The 18,811-nt window shown below is 50.1% G+C and overlaps 1 protein-coding gene across 1 annotated transcript; it reads left to right on the top strand.

The window, feature by feature from the left end:
* Nucleotides 1-2,278: 2,278 nt before the first annotated feature.
* LOC133361952 (indian hedgehog protein-like) lies at nt 2,279-17,847 on the top strand (the record flags this gene model as incomplete). Its single annotated transcript, XM_061580925.1, has 5 exons — nt 2,279-2,569; nt 4,131-4,392; nt 16,786-17,071; nt 17,112-17,179; nt 17,462-17,847. Coding segments are annotated over 5 exons (1,293 nt in total), but the record flags the coding sequence as incomplete, so codon positions are not given.
* Nucleotides 17,848-18,811: the final 964 nt, after the last annotated feature.

Genomic DNA, 18,811 nt, shown 5'->3' with positions numbered 1-18,811 from the left:
CCCCTCCCCTCCCTCCCCTTTTTTCCATTCTTTTATTATGTTTCTTCTAAATCCGTAAGCAAGCTTGAACATTACAGTAAAAAAAACATCAGCTGCAGTACACAGTAACTACTTACTGCAGACCTTGGCATATCAGGTGACCAAACACAGCACTGAGTAAACAACCAGCACACGGGGATGGTTGGTACCCAAAACATGTAGTACCTCGGTAAGCAATGGCAGTGAGCACACCCGCATGGGGAGCCAACCCAACGCCCAGTAAGATACACCAGACTGCTAAGGATGGCCAAACAGGCAAACAAAAAAACCTCTTACAAAAAAACCTGCGGAAAGTACTGCTCTCTCCTTTCCACAAGCAGGTACGCAGCATAAAATTAAAATCAACAAACATTCTCAAAATTCGGCGCATATACACACAAATTACATAGGATCTGGTTGTTGTACATTAGGTCTACTCAGATTCTATTGGCCACTGTGATACAAAATATTCCACTATTAAGGCATTTATGGTTACAATGTTCGTCATTCTCATAGGCGCCGCAAATGTTGCAGCGCTTGCAATCAATGCACTGCCAACGGTAAGTCTTGATGGCGGTGCTCATGTTTGAAGTGTACTCCAAACAGGACGGGTGTGCAGAAACTCCACAATCGGAACAGGAAACCAATTCTTCCGGTTGTCCCGTCTCCTTGTTCTCCAAATCGCAGTAGTTGCTAGGGTTTGCCAGCCCATCAGGACCTTTTTTGGCTTTGAGGTCCTCCGAGCGGCGCGTGACAGGTGTGGCGGGCCACGAGTCCTTGTCCTCGCCCTCCTCATCCACTAAGCGGCTGTGCGTGTAATGACAGCCCGGCCCAGGGCGGTTCTTGTACCGCTTCCCGCAAAGGTCGCAGATGTCGCCTGCAAACGGCTTGCCTTTATCCTCCTGTGCCGCTGCTTCATTCTTCTTCCTGGTCCCCGCTGCTGCCTTGCCGGGGTCCTGTGTGGGCTCCTCCGTGCTCTTGGCTGCTCGCGTTTCCTGGGAGCCCTCGGCCCCCTCGCTGGGCGCGTCGTCGAGGTCTGAAGTGCGACCCTCTTCACTTGTGTTCTTCGCCACTTCACAGATTGAGGTTTCCCTCGCTTCCATCTCAGGCTCCAGATTTTCAGCCCCGCCCCTCACTCCCCCCTTCCCTCCCTCTCTACAACGTGCTCCAGGACGCGCTCGAGAGAGACAGAGAGAACGAGAGACGACGAGGAGGTGGTGGTGGTGGAGGAGGTGGTGGAGGAGGAGGAGGTAGTGGTGGTGGAGGTGGTGGTGGAGGAGGTAGTGGTGGAGGTGGTGGAGGTCTCCCAGGGCGCGGCACTCTTGGCACAGCGCGGGGCTCCAACTATTCATTTGCAACCACGAGGCCGCGGGACTGCGGTGAGAGCCCCAGCAGTAGCAGCAGCAGCGGCAGCAGCAGCAGCAGACAAGGCGGCAGCAGCAGCAGCAGACAAGGCGGCTTGGCAGCTCGGTGCGAGTGGTGTGCGCCTCTGCAAGCGCGCTTCAACAATCGGCGTGCCCCGTTGCTTTGGCCCCTGGGTTTGTGTGTGAGGAGGGCTGCTGCTGCTTGCTTGTGTCTTGGTACTGGCCACACACACGCACACACACATACGGACAGAGACGGAGGGACACACGCGCACGTGCGCAGCCTGCAGCATTCGCCGACAACTCAGCCACCACCAACAGCGATATCATTATCAGCAGCGGCAGCACCACCACCATTAACAGCGACAGCGGTGGTAATAGCAGCAGCAGCACCACTATCAGCAATACACAATCACCATCAGCATCAGCAATATACAATTACCATCATCACCATCAGCAATACACAATCACCATCATCACCATCAGCGATACACAATTACCATCATCACCATCAGCAATACACAATCACCATCAGTATCACCATGACCAACACAAAATTACCACAAACATCACCACAAGCATCATCATTAGCAGCAACACAATCGCCATTGTCACCACCAACACCACCACCAGCACCATCCGCAACACGATCGCCATCTGTACCATCATCATCGGCTGTAGCAGCGCCATCGCCACCACCGCCACCACCATCGTCAGCAGCTTTAGCGTCACCACCATCCAGCAGCAGCAGCAGCACACAGCCGGGCACCCAGCTGACATCTTGCGGCGGCAGCAGCATGGGGCGAGATTGTCGCCACCTGGACCATCTCCTCGCCCATCGGCGGAGCGCGCCGCTCTCCTCATCACCGCCGCCGCCGCCGCCGCTGTCCGTCAGCATCCTCCTGCTGCTGCTGCTGCTCCTGCTGCTGCTGCTGCCTCAGCCGGCAGAGTCCTGCGGACCTGGTAGCTTGAACGGGGGCCAGCGGCGCCCGGCGCGCAAGCTGACGCCGCTCGCCTTCAAGCAGTTCGTGCCCAACGTGGCCGAGAGGGCGCTGGGCGCGAGCGGCCGCTACGAGGGGAAGATCGCACGCGGCTCCGAGAGGTTCCGGGAGCTGACGCCCAACTACAACCCCGACGTCGTGTTCAAGGACGAGGAGGGCACCGGGGCCGACCGCCTCATGACGCAGGTGAGGAGGGTGCCTTGATTGGGGGCGGGGGGGGATTAGGTGAGGGTGAGGATGGATGATGGTTATGATGATGGGGATGAGGATGTGGAGGAAGATGATGATGGCGAGGAAGATGATGGCGAGGATGATGATAGTACTGCTGATGGTGGCGCTGGTAATGATACTCCTAAATGAATATAACATGATCATTAGTGATGATACTATTAATAATGATATGATCAATCTAGATTTGAAGTTTTTGTGACTGCAAGGATCCATACTCTTTGGTTCTTTCGGTAAAGTCACGTGGGTAGAAAATTCATAAAATCATTAATTTATTTTATACCTACGTGACTTTACCGAAAGAACCAAAAAGTGATGAAATGATCATCAGTGATGATACTCCTAATGATGAAATGATCATCAGTGATGATACTTCTAATGATGAAATGATCATCAGTGATGATACTCCTAATGATGATATTATCATCATTTTTTATGATCAGTGGAAACAAGAAGATGCTCGGTGTAGTCGGCACTTTGCTTTGTTCACCATTTCGTTTGTTTTTAATCTTTGCTTAATGTAACCCCCGCTCTCTCGCTCTCTCTCGTTCTACACGCAGCCCCGTGTCTCCCTCTCTTTCCGTCTCTCCGTGTTGGTCTCCATATTTCTCACTCTTCCCCCCTCCTCCTCCTCCCTGTAGTTCCCCTCTCGCCGTCTCTCCGTGTATCGCTCCCCCCTCTCTCCCTATTCTCATTCTCTCTCCATTTCTCCCTCTCATCGTGTCTATCTCTGTCGATGTCTCCTTCTCTCTCCTTCTCTACCCTTGTTCTCCCCGTGCATAACCCCCCTCCTCTTCCCTCGTCTCTCTCCATCTCCCGCCCGCTCCATCTCTGCCCCTTTGTCTCGTCATTTCACCCCCCTCCACACCCCATTGTTTACCCTACTGCCATCTCCCTTCTCTCTCGCAATTTACTGTCTCCCCGTGTCTCCCCGTGTCTCTCCGTGTCTCTCCGTGTCTCTCCGTGTCTCCCCGTGTCTCCCCTCCACTGTACCCTTCTTTCCTTCCTTTCTCGCTCCATCTGTCTACCTCCCACCCCACCCCCCTTTGTATTTCTCTCCCCAACTCCTTGTTTCTCTCTCGCTCTGCCTCTCTCTCTCCCTCTACTCTCTCCACCTACGCCACCCACACACCCTCCTGTGTCCACCTCTCACTGAACTCCGGTCCCTACACTTGGGAGCCGGACAAGCCCCTCTCTGCACCAGCGTGGACAGCACCCTCGTGGTGTTCACCTTCTGAAGCGCTCGCTCGTCACCGTGGCGTGCGCGATGACCACCACCACCACCACGTGACTTTTCTTTCGTGTTGTGCGCGGCGCATTTAGCGCCACAGCACGTGGATTTGTAGCGTTTATTTTCATTCATTTGCTGGTGACTTTGTGCATTTCATATCGGAGTCGCCTCCAGCGCTGTTGCTGCTGCTGGCGGCAATAAAAGTTGTTTAAAAAGTCAAAAGTCTGCCCCGTCTCTCCCCTCTCAACTCTCTCTTCCGTCTCTCTCCGCTCGCTCGCTCGTGCTCAGCGCTGCAAGGAGCGCCTCAACTCGCTCGCCATCTCCGTGATGAACACGTGGCCCGGCGTGAAGCTGCGCGTGACCGAGGGCTGGGACGAGGACGGCCACCACTCGGAGGAGTCGCTGCACTACGAGGGGCGCGCCGTGGACATCACCACGTCGGACCGCGACCGCGACAAGTACGGCACGCTGGCACGCCTCGCCGCCCAGGCGGGCTTCGACTGGGTCCACTACGAGTCCAAGTCGCACGTGCACTGCTCCGTCAAGGCCGGTGAGCGCGTTGCGAGCGACGAGTTATTCGTGGTGGGACCTCCTTTGCCAGCACCACAATATACTAATAGGGGTTTCCCCTTTTTTCTGGCAACAAAAAATGCCACCTTTTGCAAGGAATCGTGCTTACATTAGCCACAATACTCGCAGTCGAATGCCGCCTTTTGGCGTCATCTGGTCGAACACTGTATGAGACTAGGCTCTAAAGAAGGCTGTCTCTGGTGTGGACCAATCATTTTCAAAGACAATTCATACATTATCAGAGTATTGTTTTTTGTTTTGCATTTGACTGCAAGTATAGTGGTTAATGTAAGCATGATTCCTTGCAAAAGGTGTCAGTTTTTGTTGCCAGAAAAAAAGGGGAAAACCCTATTGGTAGAGTTATTCGTGGTTCGTGATGTCGAACCGGTTAATCGATTGATAATAAAAAAAAGTGTGTTTAGAAGAACAAGAAGAAAACAACTACATTTGGCGTTTTGTCAATGACAATATTTCTGTGGCGTATGTGGGCGTTGCAATTAAACGAGTGCGCGTGCGTGTGGCGAACTTCTTTCGCACCGTACGTAGCCAACCGCACTAATCGGAGGTGTGGGGGCAGGACAACAAACGTGGTGGCCCCACGGCCATCGCTCCACGGTAAGTGATGTGTGTGTGTGTACTGTATGTCGTAGGCGACGTTTCGGGCAATGGTCCTACTTCACGTGCTGCGGTAGACTATTCAGTAGTAAACAAGTAAGCCGTGTCTCCTTCACATATCCGACTCGCTTAAAAAAACATCACAGCCATAAAACAAATACCTTGATGTTTCATGCGTAGAGACGGATATGCGATGAAGGCGACTGTGTGTGCTCATCTCATTTAATAAAAACAATTTAATTCGTGTTCTCCCACAAGCAGCTCACGATCGAGCCGCAGGGATATAGCTCCGTGGCCTTCAGAGGCAAAAAGTGTCCTCAGGCGCCGTGGCTACACACGAGGGGGGGGGGGGGTGGGTGGCCAGCACCACGCCCGACAGGCGATGTTTACACACTCTGTACCAGGTACTCATTTGAGGCTGAGTCGACCTAGGGGGAGGCTCAGAACCGGTTCCGTTAATCGCCAACTGGTGTTGGCCGTGAGCGGGAATCGAACTCGGCTCGCTGGGTTCGTAGCGCAGCGCAGCGCCAAACACAAAAGAAACAGATCCCCCGTATAGTCTTCAACAGGCTGTAGGGGCAAGTGCTGTTAGCGAGCACCTATGAAGGCCGGCGTGTCACACGAGGGGGTGGGTGGCCAGCACAACGCCCCGCCGCCTCTGTCTCCCGAGTGGCGATGTTTACACACCACATCAGACATACTCATTTGAGGCTGAGTCGACCTAGAGGAGGAGGACTTGGACCGGTTCAGATAATTGTCACCGGTGTTGGCCGTGAGCTGGAATCGAACTAGTCTAACCGGGCTACACGAACACGGCGGCGCTAACCACACACATACACACATACACACACACGTGTGTGTGTATGTATGTGTACATGTACACACATACACACATACACACACGTGTGTGTGTGTGTGTACATGTACACACACACACACACACGTGTGTATGTGTGTGTGTACATGTACACACATACACACACACACACGTGTATGTGTGTGTGTGTACATGTACACACACACACACACACGTGTATGTGTGTACATGTACACACACACATACACGCGCCCTTCATGTGACCCACGCTGTATTTGTCCACTCGTGTAAAAGTGACGCTTCTCTTGTTTCCTGTTGAGTGTTTAACCTTCGGCAGCGACTTTCCGCACCGCGTGGGGAGTCACACTCCGTGCGACTGACGATGTTGCTCCGCTGGCCGTAGCCGCTGTCGTCACCGTTGTCACTTTGGAGCGCTGTCGCGACGGCTCTCGACACTGCACGGCTCTCGCGCCTGGCCACCTGAGTTCGAGCCCCGGTCTCGGCTCGAACATTGCTGGCGAGTGACGTCGGGACCGCACAATCCCCCAACTTCTTCCCCAACCGGCGCTGTCCAGAGTGCTGAAGTTGCGAGGCTTGGGGCTGACTGTGTGCTCCATGCTACGCCATTTACCTGTGTTGAGAGCCCCCCTTTTTGTCGTCGTTGTTGTTGTTGTTGTTTTCGTAACGCATCTGCAAACACAAAAGCATAATGTCGAGCAAGACCAGAGTGGTTATTGACGCATGTGTTGAGTTGTCGTCGTTGTCGTTGTTGGTGTGTGTTGTTGTATATGTTGGGTATGAAAATTTGTTATGTTGTATGCGTGCGTGGGTGAAATTATTATGTTGTATATGTGGGTTATGAATATTCAGTGGAAATAATAATAATTAAATGAAATTTGGCCAAATGTGTAATTATCCGGAAATATGTTAATTTATGTAATTACGCACATTTTAATTATGCCAATTCGAGAGGTAATCGTATTAATTATGCGAGTGGGTGTAATTATGATAACGCAAGTCGTTATGATAACCAGACCCCGGTTCACCCCGTTATCGCTTTAACATTTACTGAGTATGTATTAGTGTGTTTATTAAGGTCACCAAGTTCAAATCTCAACGCAGAAGCAGATCTTATGCATAGATTTCAGGAAAGAATCACACAACCACTTCTGTATTGATCAATTTATTACTAATTCAACCTTAACTATGATATAATATGCGAACTCTCAATCCCGGAACGTCAACACGGCATCAATACAGTATCATCAACGATTGTCTGATTTCACTTTGACAACTGCACATGGATCACGCATAACGCGATGGTTGTTAGTGAGAGAGAGAGTCGTTAAAACACGCAAATACTATGCTTAAGAAAACCTTAATGTTAATGAATGATTATACTCAATATTGTTCACGCAGTACCACACTCCTTATTGACCATACGCAACCCTTATCACGTTGTTAACACCTTGGGTCACGGGACAGTTGAATATTCTGTAGAGGATGCGAGTACGTGCGGCGATTATGACTGAAAGATACTTGAAAGATTATACGGCGATAAAAAAAAACACAATCAAAAACAGTTATTATTCTTAAAGGCACCAATCTCAACAGATACATCGGCAGGTTATCTGACAACAGAACGGCTCGGAGTAAGGGCCTGCGACGGTGCTCCTTTTCCGAAGCTCGTTATCTTATACCAAGTTTACTAATTGGGGACCAGATCACCTGATAAGGATCCGGTGGGCCACCACTCCCCACGTGAGCGTGGCTCGGCGGAAGGAGGTGCCAAGAATCAGTTCGTATTGATGGATCTGTTGGGAATTTATGCGATTAAGAGTACAGCCCACTAAATATTAAAGATAAAAATTAAGAATACTCTTATAAACGACGGAGGGCCATCACTCGGTCTCGTTGTGATGCTTTCCAGCCACGGATGGCTTATGGGTTCGAGTGTTTTTGAGTGGTAAGAGTTGTCTTGAATAGTCAGTGTTCGGAGTCGATTCTTTAGGTCAAACAGACGCCTGGTGGTCGTGTGGTGAGGGGGCGGTGCGCGTCATACGTATCAGTTGATCCCCTGTCACCGTGGCGAACTGGTTCGGATGCCCGTTGATACGCTGTCGCAGTTCGGAACCCGGTCGGTAGGTGGCGCCCACAACTCGCTCGTAGCGTGCAGCTCTGGGTTGTCGCCGATCCGCGATGCTCACCACTCCGGTGGCAGCAGAGACCCCCGATTCGGCAGAGGTTGACGAGCTGAAGATGAGTCGAGCCGACCCGCTGGTCGCAGCTCGCTCCTGAGTCGACCCTCCCGGTCGAGCTCGCTCCTGGGTCGACCCGCTGGTCGCCCTCGCTCCTGAGTCGACCCTCTGGTCGCACTCCTGAGTGGACCCGCTGGTCGCACTCCTGAGTGGACCCACTCTGGTCGCACTCGTTCCTGAGTCGACCCTCCCGTCGCACTCCTGAGTGGACCCTCTCGTCGCACTGACTTCCAATGCTCAGGATCCTTTACTTTATGCCGAAAAATCCCCCTGGATCCCGCCCACAAGGCGGGGCTTCTTCCGATTTTTGCTGTGTCAGGATCTGTCCGTAGGCAGGTGTGTCCATGTGTCTGTCCGTATGTCCGTGTGTCCTTGTGTGCATCACTGACGGTATATTCGTTGTCACACTCCCTCCATAAACCCACGAGCAAACAATCAGATGTTACAAATTGCCTCGAGGTCGTCTCTCTGTCTGGGTGCAATATTATCTCTTGTCTGGCCTTCTTCATGAACCCAAAACACAGACGTTACAAATGTCTCATAGGCGTCTTTGTTCGTGTTGCACAACCTGGAGGGAGGGGCAACACTCTCTCCGACCCGGCGCACAAAGAAATGGTTAAAAAGTTTTAAGTTAACATTTGTCCCTTACTATTTCACAGTTATGATTCTGTATGTAACCTAAGGTCTGTCGTTTCCCATCGTGGTGCTTGACTCAAGTGTAGGTGTTTCCCCGAGCGTATACACACTCCTATCCCGCGCTGCGGGGATACAAAGACGGCCGGGATCTCCCTTTCTCTCCGACCCTGGGTTTCACATCGTTTTTTTTATTATGTATTTATATTCGACCTGGTGGTGATTCATCCCGTTATCCTGGCTTTTCATAAGTTTTACTTTTGTCTTTTCATGCATATGCTTCGGGTCGAGTTGTATAGAAAGCATTAAAGTATGGAAATAACATTTCATATTGACTTAATGATGGTGATGGTTCAGTAGGCGTACTTGTGACCTGGTTTAATTGGAGTGGGTGTGAATATCAAACTTTAGCCTACCCTGTTGTTAAATTCCGACTTTAACGTTACTTTAATAGCAATACAGAATAATTGAGCTTTTTGTCTTAACTAGGCGAACGCGAACTTCTGGTGACCCCCGCAGCCGTGTTATTTAGCTGGGTCTGCCCGCCTTGAGAGATATACAACACTTTTTTTAAATCAGCTCTCCCCTGTCCCTCCAACCTTCTGCTCTGGGAATGTTATTCTTAATTTCAGGTCCAAGGCCTCTTTGGGTTTATCTTTGTTTCCTCAGCTGCAGGAGAACAAGGCGTGCTTCTACCTCCCTTTCTGTGTGCACGTGTTCTAATTAGCTCGGAATCCCTAACACACAATCAGTGATGATTCCTGGCTTTCTGTGGTTGTGATTTAGACAAAGGCGCCTCTGTTTCTTCCATTGCCTTTGAGTCGACACTGCCCTATTATTTGCCCATGTGCTGAGGTCATAGAATTCGTTTTGACTTCAGTAATATTAACATTCAGTATTGGATTAGCAAATGGGCAATGGTTCATTTATGTAGCTCGCAGCCTGGTCTCCAATTTGAGCGAGCGCGAGAATCGATAATTTAGCCTACTCTGTTGTTGAATTTCGAATTTTGACGTTACTTTAAAACCATGCAGGATGGTTGGGCTTTTTGCCTTAACTATGTCTGGCTGACACTCCCACTGTCTCTGCCGCCTGCACGGGTGACATGTGCCCGTTCATCAGGCCTTATCTTTCCTTGAAGCAAGGTTGCAAATTCTGCCATCCTAGCCCTCCTCCAGTTCATTACTTAACAACACCTGGTGTTTTGCAGTTTGCTGCGCTTGGTGTGTTTCACTCATTAAAAAAAACAAGTAAAAAGATAATATATAAAAATCATCAAATATTATTAATCTCAATTATGGAAGAAGGGTTAGGATACAACATACCGCCCTTTTAAAAATGACCAGTGGTCAAATGGCCACGGGTTATTTTTAAAAAAATGTATACCCTTCTTCCATCATGAACCATCGATTGTCCTCAAGTTTTGCTGCTATTCCTTACAACGCGCGCGTACGTGTCACAACTTAACATGGTTATTTGAATTGAGCAAAGAAAATTAAACAAGCGTTAAACATCGATATTGCGTTACATCGGTTCTGATACATCATGACTCCGACGAATATTCATTTTTGTTTTTGTTAAATCCTGGGAAACGCTAGGTAGCGGTTTCGAACGCATTTATGCGTTACCTTCCTCATGTTGCCTCGTTCACCACTTCGATAATTCGATCACGGTTTTCGGGTTCGTTTTTGTAGTTTCCTCTCTCACTCTCTGTGTCGTGGGAGTGTGTGGTGAAAAATTGTGCTGCACATAACCAGAATTCGCGCACACGACCCACTTTGACATTTGGTTCGAGGCATTCGCTCTCTCTGCGATTACATGCACATTTGCCGAGTCAGTGTGTCGATTTAATTCTGTCCCTCGTAATGTTGCCCTCTTTGTTTTTACTAGTGTGTTGGATTTCAACACCATTCCCGATACGTCATGGACATTCGTCTCCATTTTAGCACTCCGATCCACATGATTTTTGGTTTCCCTTGGATATTTTCCATTCAAAGGCTCATGCCTGCGCTCCTCAGGGCGTGTCCCTGCTGTCTGTTTTTGTACTGTCCGATCACGCTTCAATGCAACCCTGTCCTTGTATTCGATCCGCGCGTCATTTACGGGAGCACTGTCCACGTTTTTGCCCGCCCTGTCACTTGCAGCCTGCCTGTATTTCACATTGAGCGCCGGGTTTAACACCTCGGCGGGTGTGGCGCGTATGGGCTGCCCGCTCTCAATCACTGTGGATGGTTCATCACGTATTTGGACCGTATTCTGTGTTATTCCTCTATTCCCTCCTGGTATAGCCGGTGGAGGAATTGGTCGGAATTGTATCGATTGTGTTTGACCTCCCATCCTGCGATTCTCGTGAATGTTCGCATCCATACCTCCGCGGTATGTGTAACACCTTCCCGCTAGGTGGTTATCTTCCCATCTCTGTGCGTAATTTGAACCTTGCGTGTGTCGTGGGATGGGGTGTTGATATGGTTCTGCTCTGAACCTCTCCCTCCTACGATTCTCCTGCACCCTTGGCCCAGTGTTTTTCCCATTTGGGTGCCAAATTTTTCCTGGATTGTTACTTCGCCATCCCTGTGGGTAATCTTGACCTTGCGCATGTCGGGGCATGGGGTGTTGGTATGGTTCTATTCTGAACCTCCCCCTCCTGCGATTCTCCTGAATGTTCGGCTTTGTGCCGCTCTCATTCTCGTGCCAACCTCTCTCTGGGTTATTTTGCCATGTGTGCGTGCGTTTCTGCTGCTCTCTGCATGGTGGGACTGCTCGGTGATTTTTATTCCTCTCTGAGAGGCTGGGTTCCTCATCCCTCTCCCTGTGTTCTGGATCCGAATTATGATTCTTAGCTCTGTATAACCATGCCATGTACGCCTTGCTCTCTATGCGGCGTAAGGATGCGGTTTCTGGATTCAAAACTATTCTCACCCTTTCTGTAATCTCTGGGCTTAAGGATTCAAAAAACATAATTTTGAACATTTTATCCCCTTCGTGGTATTGATTCACATCGCCTGCGTAATACGCTCTTTTAAATTGGACGAGGTAGTCACGTGGATCTTGGTCCATGCCCTGGGTCATCGATTTTACAGCATAAAACCCCTCAGTGAGTGTCGAATATTCTCCAAACTTCCGAATCACTGCCAGGCTCAATTGTTTAAAATCATTTCTAACCTTGTGTGGTAGTGACTTTACCCATGGAATAGATTCTTTATGTAAGGTCCGTTTCAACAAACTCGCTTTTTCATCCCGTCTCCTCAGCCCTCTAATCATTGCCTCCTCTTCCACTGTCGCGATATGTGTGTGGATATCCATAGTCTTATTGTGGGGGTCAAAATCGGGAATTCTGACTAGAGCCTTGTCCATCAACTTAAGGGTTTTACTGGTGAACAGGTATTCCGAAAGTTGATTGCTGACAGCGTCATCATCAAACAAGTTATCATCAGGCAATCTGTCACTTTGGTCTGTGCTGTGTCCCCTGTGTTTAAGTGGTGTGCATTTTCTGTGTGCGCGCCCAGGGCCGTGTCGCTCGTGTTGCCATTTCCCTTCAGTTTTTGCCTCTGCCCTTAGTGTACCATGTCCTGGCGATTTTACTTTAACTTTTGTGCAATCAATCCCTGGACTCTGTCCACGTACCCAAGAGAGTGATTTGATGTTACTTCCATATTTATTCTGTGGCTCAACGTCTGTGAGTTTCGCTGGTGTCGCGAGCTTTGATTTCTCCTCCCTCTCGAGGGTGTGAGGACATTTCTCGTCGTTTATTAGAGACGATTTCTCTCCCGTTTCCTTTCCAAAATTTCCCTCATTCCACAATCCCTGTCTGTATGCCTGTGTGAGAAGGTATGAGTCCTGTCCTGCCTTCTCTGCAGTTTTTGCATCGTGTTTGCCTTCGTTACTTTTTATCCAGTCAATTAGTTTCCCCCGAGGTGTGTTCGTGTTATCGATACAGCTCCCTTCCCATATGTCTCTCTGACTGTACTGCTTTGTAACAGATTGGTCGGTACGTTTAAATACGACCTCCCCGTATCCCGTAACCCATTCAAATATTATTCTTAATCCTAGCATCTTAAGTATGGCAAGAGTTACCTTAATATTTCTTTTCAGAGTGCATATAAACAATTGTATCACAGGATGCGTCAGTTCAACTCGAGCAAATAATCTCAGCCCAGCTGTCTTTGTTATACTCTGCTACTCTGGTATTTCCTTTCAGAGCGCGTTTTGTTTGTATACCCCCGTTTACAATCACAAGGCAACGTTAGTTCACAACACTTTGATTAACACATCAGTGATTCGTTCCTGAATTCATGCATAACTGTCTGCGAGAGATCCCGGAAGACGAGCCCCCATTATGTTGTATATGTTGGGTATGAAAATTTGTTATGTTGTATGCGTGCGTGGGTGAAATTATTATGTTGTATATGTGGGTTATGAATATTCAGTGGAAATAATAATAATTAAATGAAATTTGGCCAAATGTGTAATTATCCGGAAATATGTTAATTTATGTAATTACGCACATTTTAATTATGCCAATTCGAGAGGTAATCGTATTAATTATGCGAGTGGGTGTAATTATGATAACGCAAGTCGTTATGATAACCAGACCCCGGTTCACCCCGTTATCGCTTTAACATTTACTGAGTATGTATTAGTGTGTTTATTAAGGTCACCAAGTTCAAATCTCAACGCAGAAGCAGATCTTATGCATAGATTTCAGGAAAGAATCACACAACCACTTCTGTATTGATCAATTTATTACTAATTCAACCTTAACTATGATATAATATGCGAACTCTCAATCCCGGAACGTCAACACGGCATCAATACAGTATCATCAACGATTGTCTGATTTCACTTTGACAACTGCACATGGATCCCGCATAACGCGATGGTTGTTAGTGAGAGAGAGAGTCGTTAAAACACGCAAATACTATGCTTAAGAAAACCTTAATGTTAATGAATGATTATACTCAATATTGTTCACGCAGTACCACACTCCTTATTGACCATACGCAACCCTTATCACGTTGTTAACACCTTGGGTCACGGGACAGTTGAATATTCTGTAGAGGATGCGAGTACGTGCGGCGATTATGACTGAAAGATACTTGAAAGATTATACGGCGATAAAAAAAAACACAATCAAAAACAGTTATTATTCTTAAAGGCACCAATCTCAACAGATACATCGGCAGGTCATCTGACAACAGAACGGCTCGGAGTAAGGGCCTGCGACGGTGCTCCTTTTCCGAAGCTCGTTATCTTATACCAAGTTTACTAATTGGGGACCAGATCACCTGATAAGGATCCGGTGGGCCACCACTCCCCACGTGAGCGTGGCTCGGCGGAAGGAGGTGCCAAGAATCAGTTCGTATTGATGGATCTGTTGGGAATTTATGCGATTAAGAGTACAGCCCACTAAATATTAAAGATAAAAATTAAGAATACTCTTATAAACGACGGAGGGCCATCACTCGGTCTCGTTGTGATGCTTTCCAGCCACGGATGGCTTATGGGTTCGAGTGTTTTTGAGTGGTAAGAGTTGTCTTGAATAGTCAGTGTTCGGAGTCGATTCTTTAGGTCAAACAGACGCCTGGTGGTCGTGTGGTGAGGGGGCGGTGCGCGTCATACGTATCAGTTGATCCCCTGTCACCGTGGCGAACTGGTTCGGATGCCCGTTGATACGCTGTCGCAGTTCGGAACCCGGTCGGTAGGTGGCGCCCACAACTCGCTCGTAGCGTGCAGCTCTGGGTTGTCGCCGATCCGCGATGCTCACCACTCCGGTGGCAGCAGAGACCCCCGATTCGGCAGAGGTTGACGAGCTGAAGATGAGTCGAGCCGACCCGCTGGTCGCAGCTCGCTCCTGAGTCGACCCTCCCGGTCGAGCTCGCTCCTGGGTCGACCCGCTGGTCGCCCTCGCTCCTGAGTCGACCCTCTGGTCGCACTCCTGAGTGGACCCGCTGGTCGCACTCCTGAGTGGACCCACTCTGGTCGCACTCGTTCCTGAGTCGACCCTCCCGTCGCACTCCTGAGTGGACCCTCTCGTCGCACTGACTTCCAATGCTCAGGATCCTTTACTTTATGCCGAAAAATCCCCCTGGATCCCGCCCACAAGGCGGGGCTTCTTCCGATTTTTGCTGTGTCAGGATCTGTCCGTAGGCAGGTGTGTCCATGTGTCTGTCCGTATGTCCGTGTGTCCTTGTGTGCATCACTGACGGTATATTCGTTGTCACACTCCCTCCATAAACCCACGAGCAAACAATCAGATGTTACAAATTGCCTCGAGGTCGTCTCTCTGTCTGGGTGCAATATTATCTCTTGTCTGGCCTTCTTCATGAACCCAAAACACAGACGTTACAAATGTCTCATAGGCGTCTTTGTTCGTGTTGCACAACCTGGAGGGAGGGGCAACACTCTCTCCGACCCGGCGCACAAAGAAATGGTTAAAAAGTTTTAAGTTAACATTTGTCCCTACTATTTCACAGTTATGATTCTGTATGTAACCTAAGGTCTGTCGTTTCCCATCGTGGTGCTTGACTCAAGTGTAGGTGTTTCCCCGAGCGTATACACACTCCTATCCCGCGTTGCGGGGATACAAAGACGGCCGGGATCTCCCTTTCTCTCCGACCCTGGGTTTCACATCGTTTTTTTTATTATGTATTTATATTCGACCTGGTGGTGATTCATCCCGTTATCCTGGCTTTTCATAAGTTTTACTTTTGTCTTTTCATGCATATGCTTCGGGTCGAGTTGTATAGAAAGCATTAAAGTATGGAAATAACATTTCATATTGACTTAATGATGGTGATGGTTCAGTAGGCGTACTTGTGACCTGGTTTAATTGGAGTGGGTGTGAATATCAAACTTTAGCCTACCCTGTTGTTAAATTCCGACTTTAACGTTACTTTAATAGCAATACAGAATAATTGAGCTTTTTGTCTTAACTAGGCGAACGCGAACTTCTGGTGACCCCCCGCAGCCGTGTTATTTAGCTGGGTCTGCCCGCCTTGAGAGATATACAACACTTTTTTTAAATCAGCTCTCCCCTGTCCCTCCAACCTTCTGCTCTGGGAATGTTATTCTTAATTTCAGGTCCAAGGCCTCTTTGGGTTTATCTTTGTTTCCTCAGCTGCAGGAGAACAAGGCGTGCTTCTACCTCCCTTTCTGTGTGCACGTGTTCTAATTAGCTCGGAATCCCTAACACACAATCAGTGATGATTCCTGGCTTTCTGTGGTTGTGATTTAGACAAAGGCCCTCTGTTTCTTCCATTGCCTTTGAGTCGACACTGCCCCTATTATTTGCCCATGTGCTGAGGTCATAGAATTCGTTTTGACTTCAGTAATATTAACATTCAGTATTGGATTAGCAAATGGGCAATGGTTCATTTATGTAGCTCGCAGCCTGGTCTCCAATTTGAGCGAGCGCGAGAATCGATAATTTAGCCTACTCTGTTGTTGAATTTCGAATTTTGACGTTACTTTAAAACCATGCAGGATGGTTGGGCTTTTTGCCTTAACTATGTCTGGCTGACACTCCCACTGTCTCTGCCGCCTGCACGGGTGACATGTGCCCGTTCATCAGGCCTTATCTTTCCTTGAAGCAAGGTTGCAAATTCTGCCATCCTAGCCCTCCTCCAGTTCATTACTTAACAACACCTGGTGTTTTGCAGTTTGCTGCGCTTTGGTGTGTTTCACTCATTAAAAAAACAAGTAAAAAGATAATATATAAAATCATCAAATATTATTAATCTCAATTATGGAAGAAGGGTTAGGATACAACAGTGTGCCTGCGGACCGCTGCCAATGCAGTAGCAGCAGCATCACCAGATTCCCTCTCTCTCCATCTCATTCTCTCTCCATCTCATTCTCTCTCCATCTCCGTCTCTGCCGGTCTCTCTCCATCCCTCTATCTCTCCATCTCTATGTCTCAATCTATATTTCTCTCTCTCCATCTGTCCATATCCCCTCTCTTCATCTCGATGTCTCATTCTCTAACCGGTCTCTCTCCATCCCCCCCACCCTCCACACCCCCCGCATCTCTACCTCCATCCCACCCGTGCAGAGAACTCCAACATCGCGGCGGCCAAGGGCAGCGAGGGCTGCTTCCACGGCGACGCGCGCCTCTTGGTGGAGGGCGGCGGCTCCAAGAGGCTGCGCGACCTGCGGGCCGGCGGAGCGCGTCTGGCGGCGAGCGGGCCCACCTCGCCGCCCGCCTACAGCGACCTCCTCCTCTTCCTCGACCGCGAGCCCCGCCAGCGGCGCCGCTTCATCACCCTGGAGACGGAAGGCGGCGGCCGCCTCCTCGTCACCCCCTCGCACCTCGTGTTCGCCGCGCCCGGAGACTCCGACGATGACGGCGGCGGCGATAGTGGCAGCGGTGTTCCCCCGGAGGAGCGCGCGCCGTGGCCCTCTTGCCAGCCGCGTGCGGCCCGGCATGTTCGTCTTTGAGCTGGCGGGTGCTCTTGCTGATCCTGCTGCTACTGGTCGTGTTGGTGGTGGCGGTGGTGTTGATCTTCCTGGTGGTGCTGGTGGTAGCGTTAGTGGTGGTGCTGGCGGTAGCGTTAGTGGTGGTGCTGGTGGCGTTAGTGGTGGTGTTGGCGGTAGCGTTAGTGGTGGTGCTGGTGGCGTTAGTGGTGGTGCTGGTGGTAGCGTTAGTGGTGGTGCTGGTGGTAGCGTTAGTGGTGGTGCTGGTGGCGTTAGTGGTGGTGGTAGTGGTGTTGTTGTTGGCGATGACGGAGCACCGCGGCTGCGTGCGGTGCGCGTGGTGCGCGTGAGCTGGGTGGAGGCGCTGGGGTCGTACGCGCCGCTCACGCACCACGGCACGGCGATCGTCGACGGGCTGCTGGTGTCGTGCTACGCGGCCGTCGAGACGCACGGCCTGGCTCACGTCGCCTTCGCGCCGATCCGCACGGCCCACGAGTCATGCGGGGCCTCGGGATACATTCGCGCAGCAGCAGCAGCGGGCGGCGACGGCAATAGCAGCGGCAGCGGCAGCAGCAGTAGCAAGAACGCACCGGGAGCGGAGGGAGAAGGAATTCACTGGTACCCGCGACTCCTCCACACGCTCGCCCGTCTGCTGCTCGGCGAAGACGTGTTCCACATCCTCTCGCCTGGCCGCGCGTGAGCAGCTGGGGAGCCAGGAGGAGGCCAGCAGCAGCAGCAGCGGCAGGAGGAGGATGAGGATCCATTGCTCCCGGGGAGGCAAACGTTGCCAGATCCGTGGCTCGGTGGACCAGATCGGTCGACGCGGGTGGCGGGCAAGTGGGAAGGTTCGCGATGATGGGCACCGTGCCAGGGGCAGCCACGGGGGCAGTCGTCGGCCGACCTGGCGGTGCAGCCCGAAGGATGATTTGGGTTTCCCCCAATTCGCTCGTCGTGTTCGAACACGTGACGGACGCGTCTCGCGGCAGGAGAGGCTCCCTAGGGGGGGGGGGGGGGTGGGGGTCTTCGTCCAAGCTAGAAAATTGGCCAAGGGTCCTGTACGCTATAGGTGAGCTTGCCTATAATGTTAACAGTGATTGTACATCACTTGCAAAGCAAGTGTCGCCAAATATGTTGTTTGTTGTTGTTGCTGTTGTTGTTGTTACGTTGAACAATGAGGTAGCGGACGTTATGAAGGGGCCCTAAATAAAATAAAAACACGCAAATATTAAAACACTGTTTTACTTGCACAGTAAAAAAATTGTAATTTTTTCATTTGCTATACAGCCAAATAATACGACAAATCGCTAATCTTAAACACGCAGTCGTTCGTAAAGTTGAAGGCGGTATTGCCTACTATAATCGCCCAGAAATGTCTGTCCGTCCCGCGCGTGACGTCACTCCACATGAGACACACCCCACCGCGTGACGTCACTCCACATGAGGCCCACCCCACCGCGTGACGTCACTCCACATGAGGCACACCCCACCGCGTGACGTCACTCCACACGAGGCACACCCCGCTCACTAATATTCATGAGCGGGTGGATGTTTACACCAGCGCAGAGGAAGGTCGAGCTGAGTTAAATAGTTTATAACGCAGAGTCGCTTCAAATATGACAGCGTTTCTTTATAGGAAGTGACGTCAAAAATAAATCTACGCAGCA

This window comes from Lethenteron reissneri, unplaced genomic scaffold, assembly GCF_015708825.2.
Source record: "Lethenteron reissneri isolate LAM-NWPU_2019-01 unplaced genomic scaffold, ASM1570882v1 scaffold_1305, whole genome shotgun sequence".
NCBI lineage: Eukaryota > Metazoa > Chordata > Hyperoartia > Petromyzontiformes > Petromyzontidae > Lethenteron > Lethenteron reissneri.
Note: the sequence above shows the minus strand (reverse complement) of the source record. Positions and strands in the feature narration are given on the sequence as shown.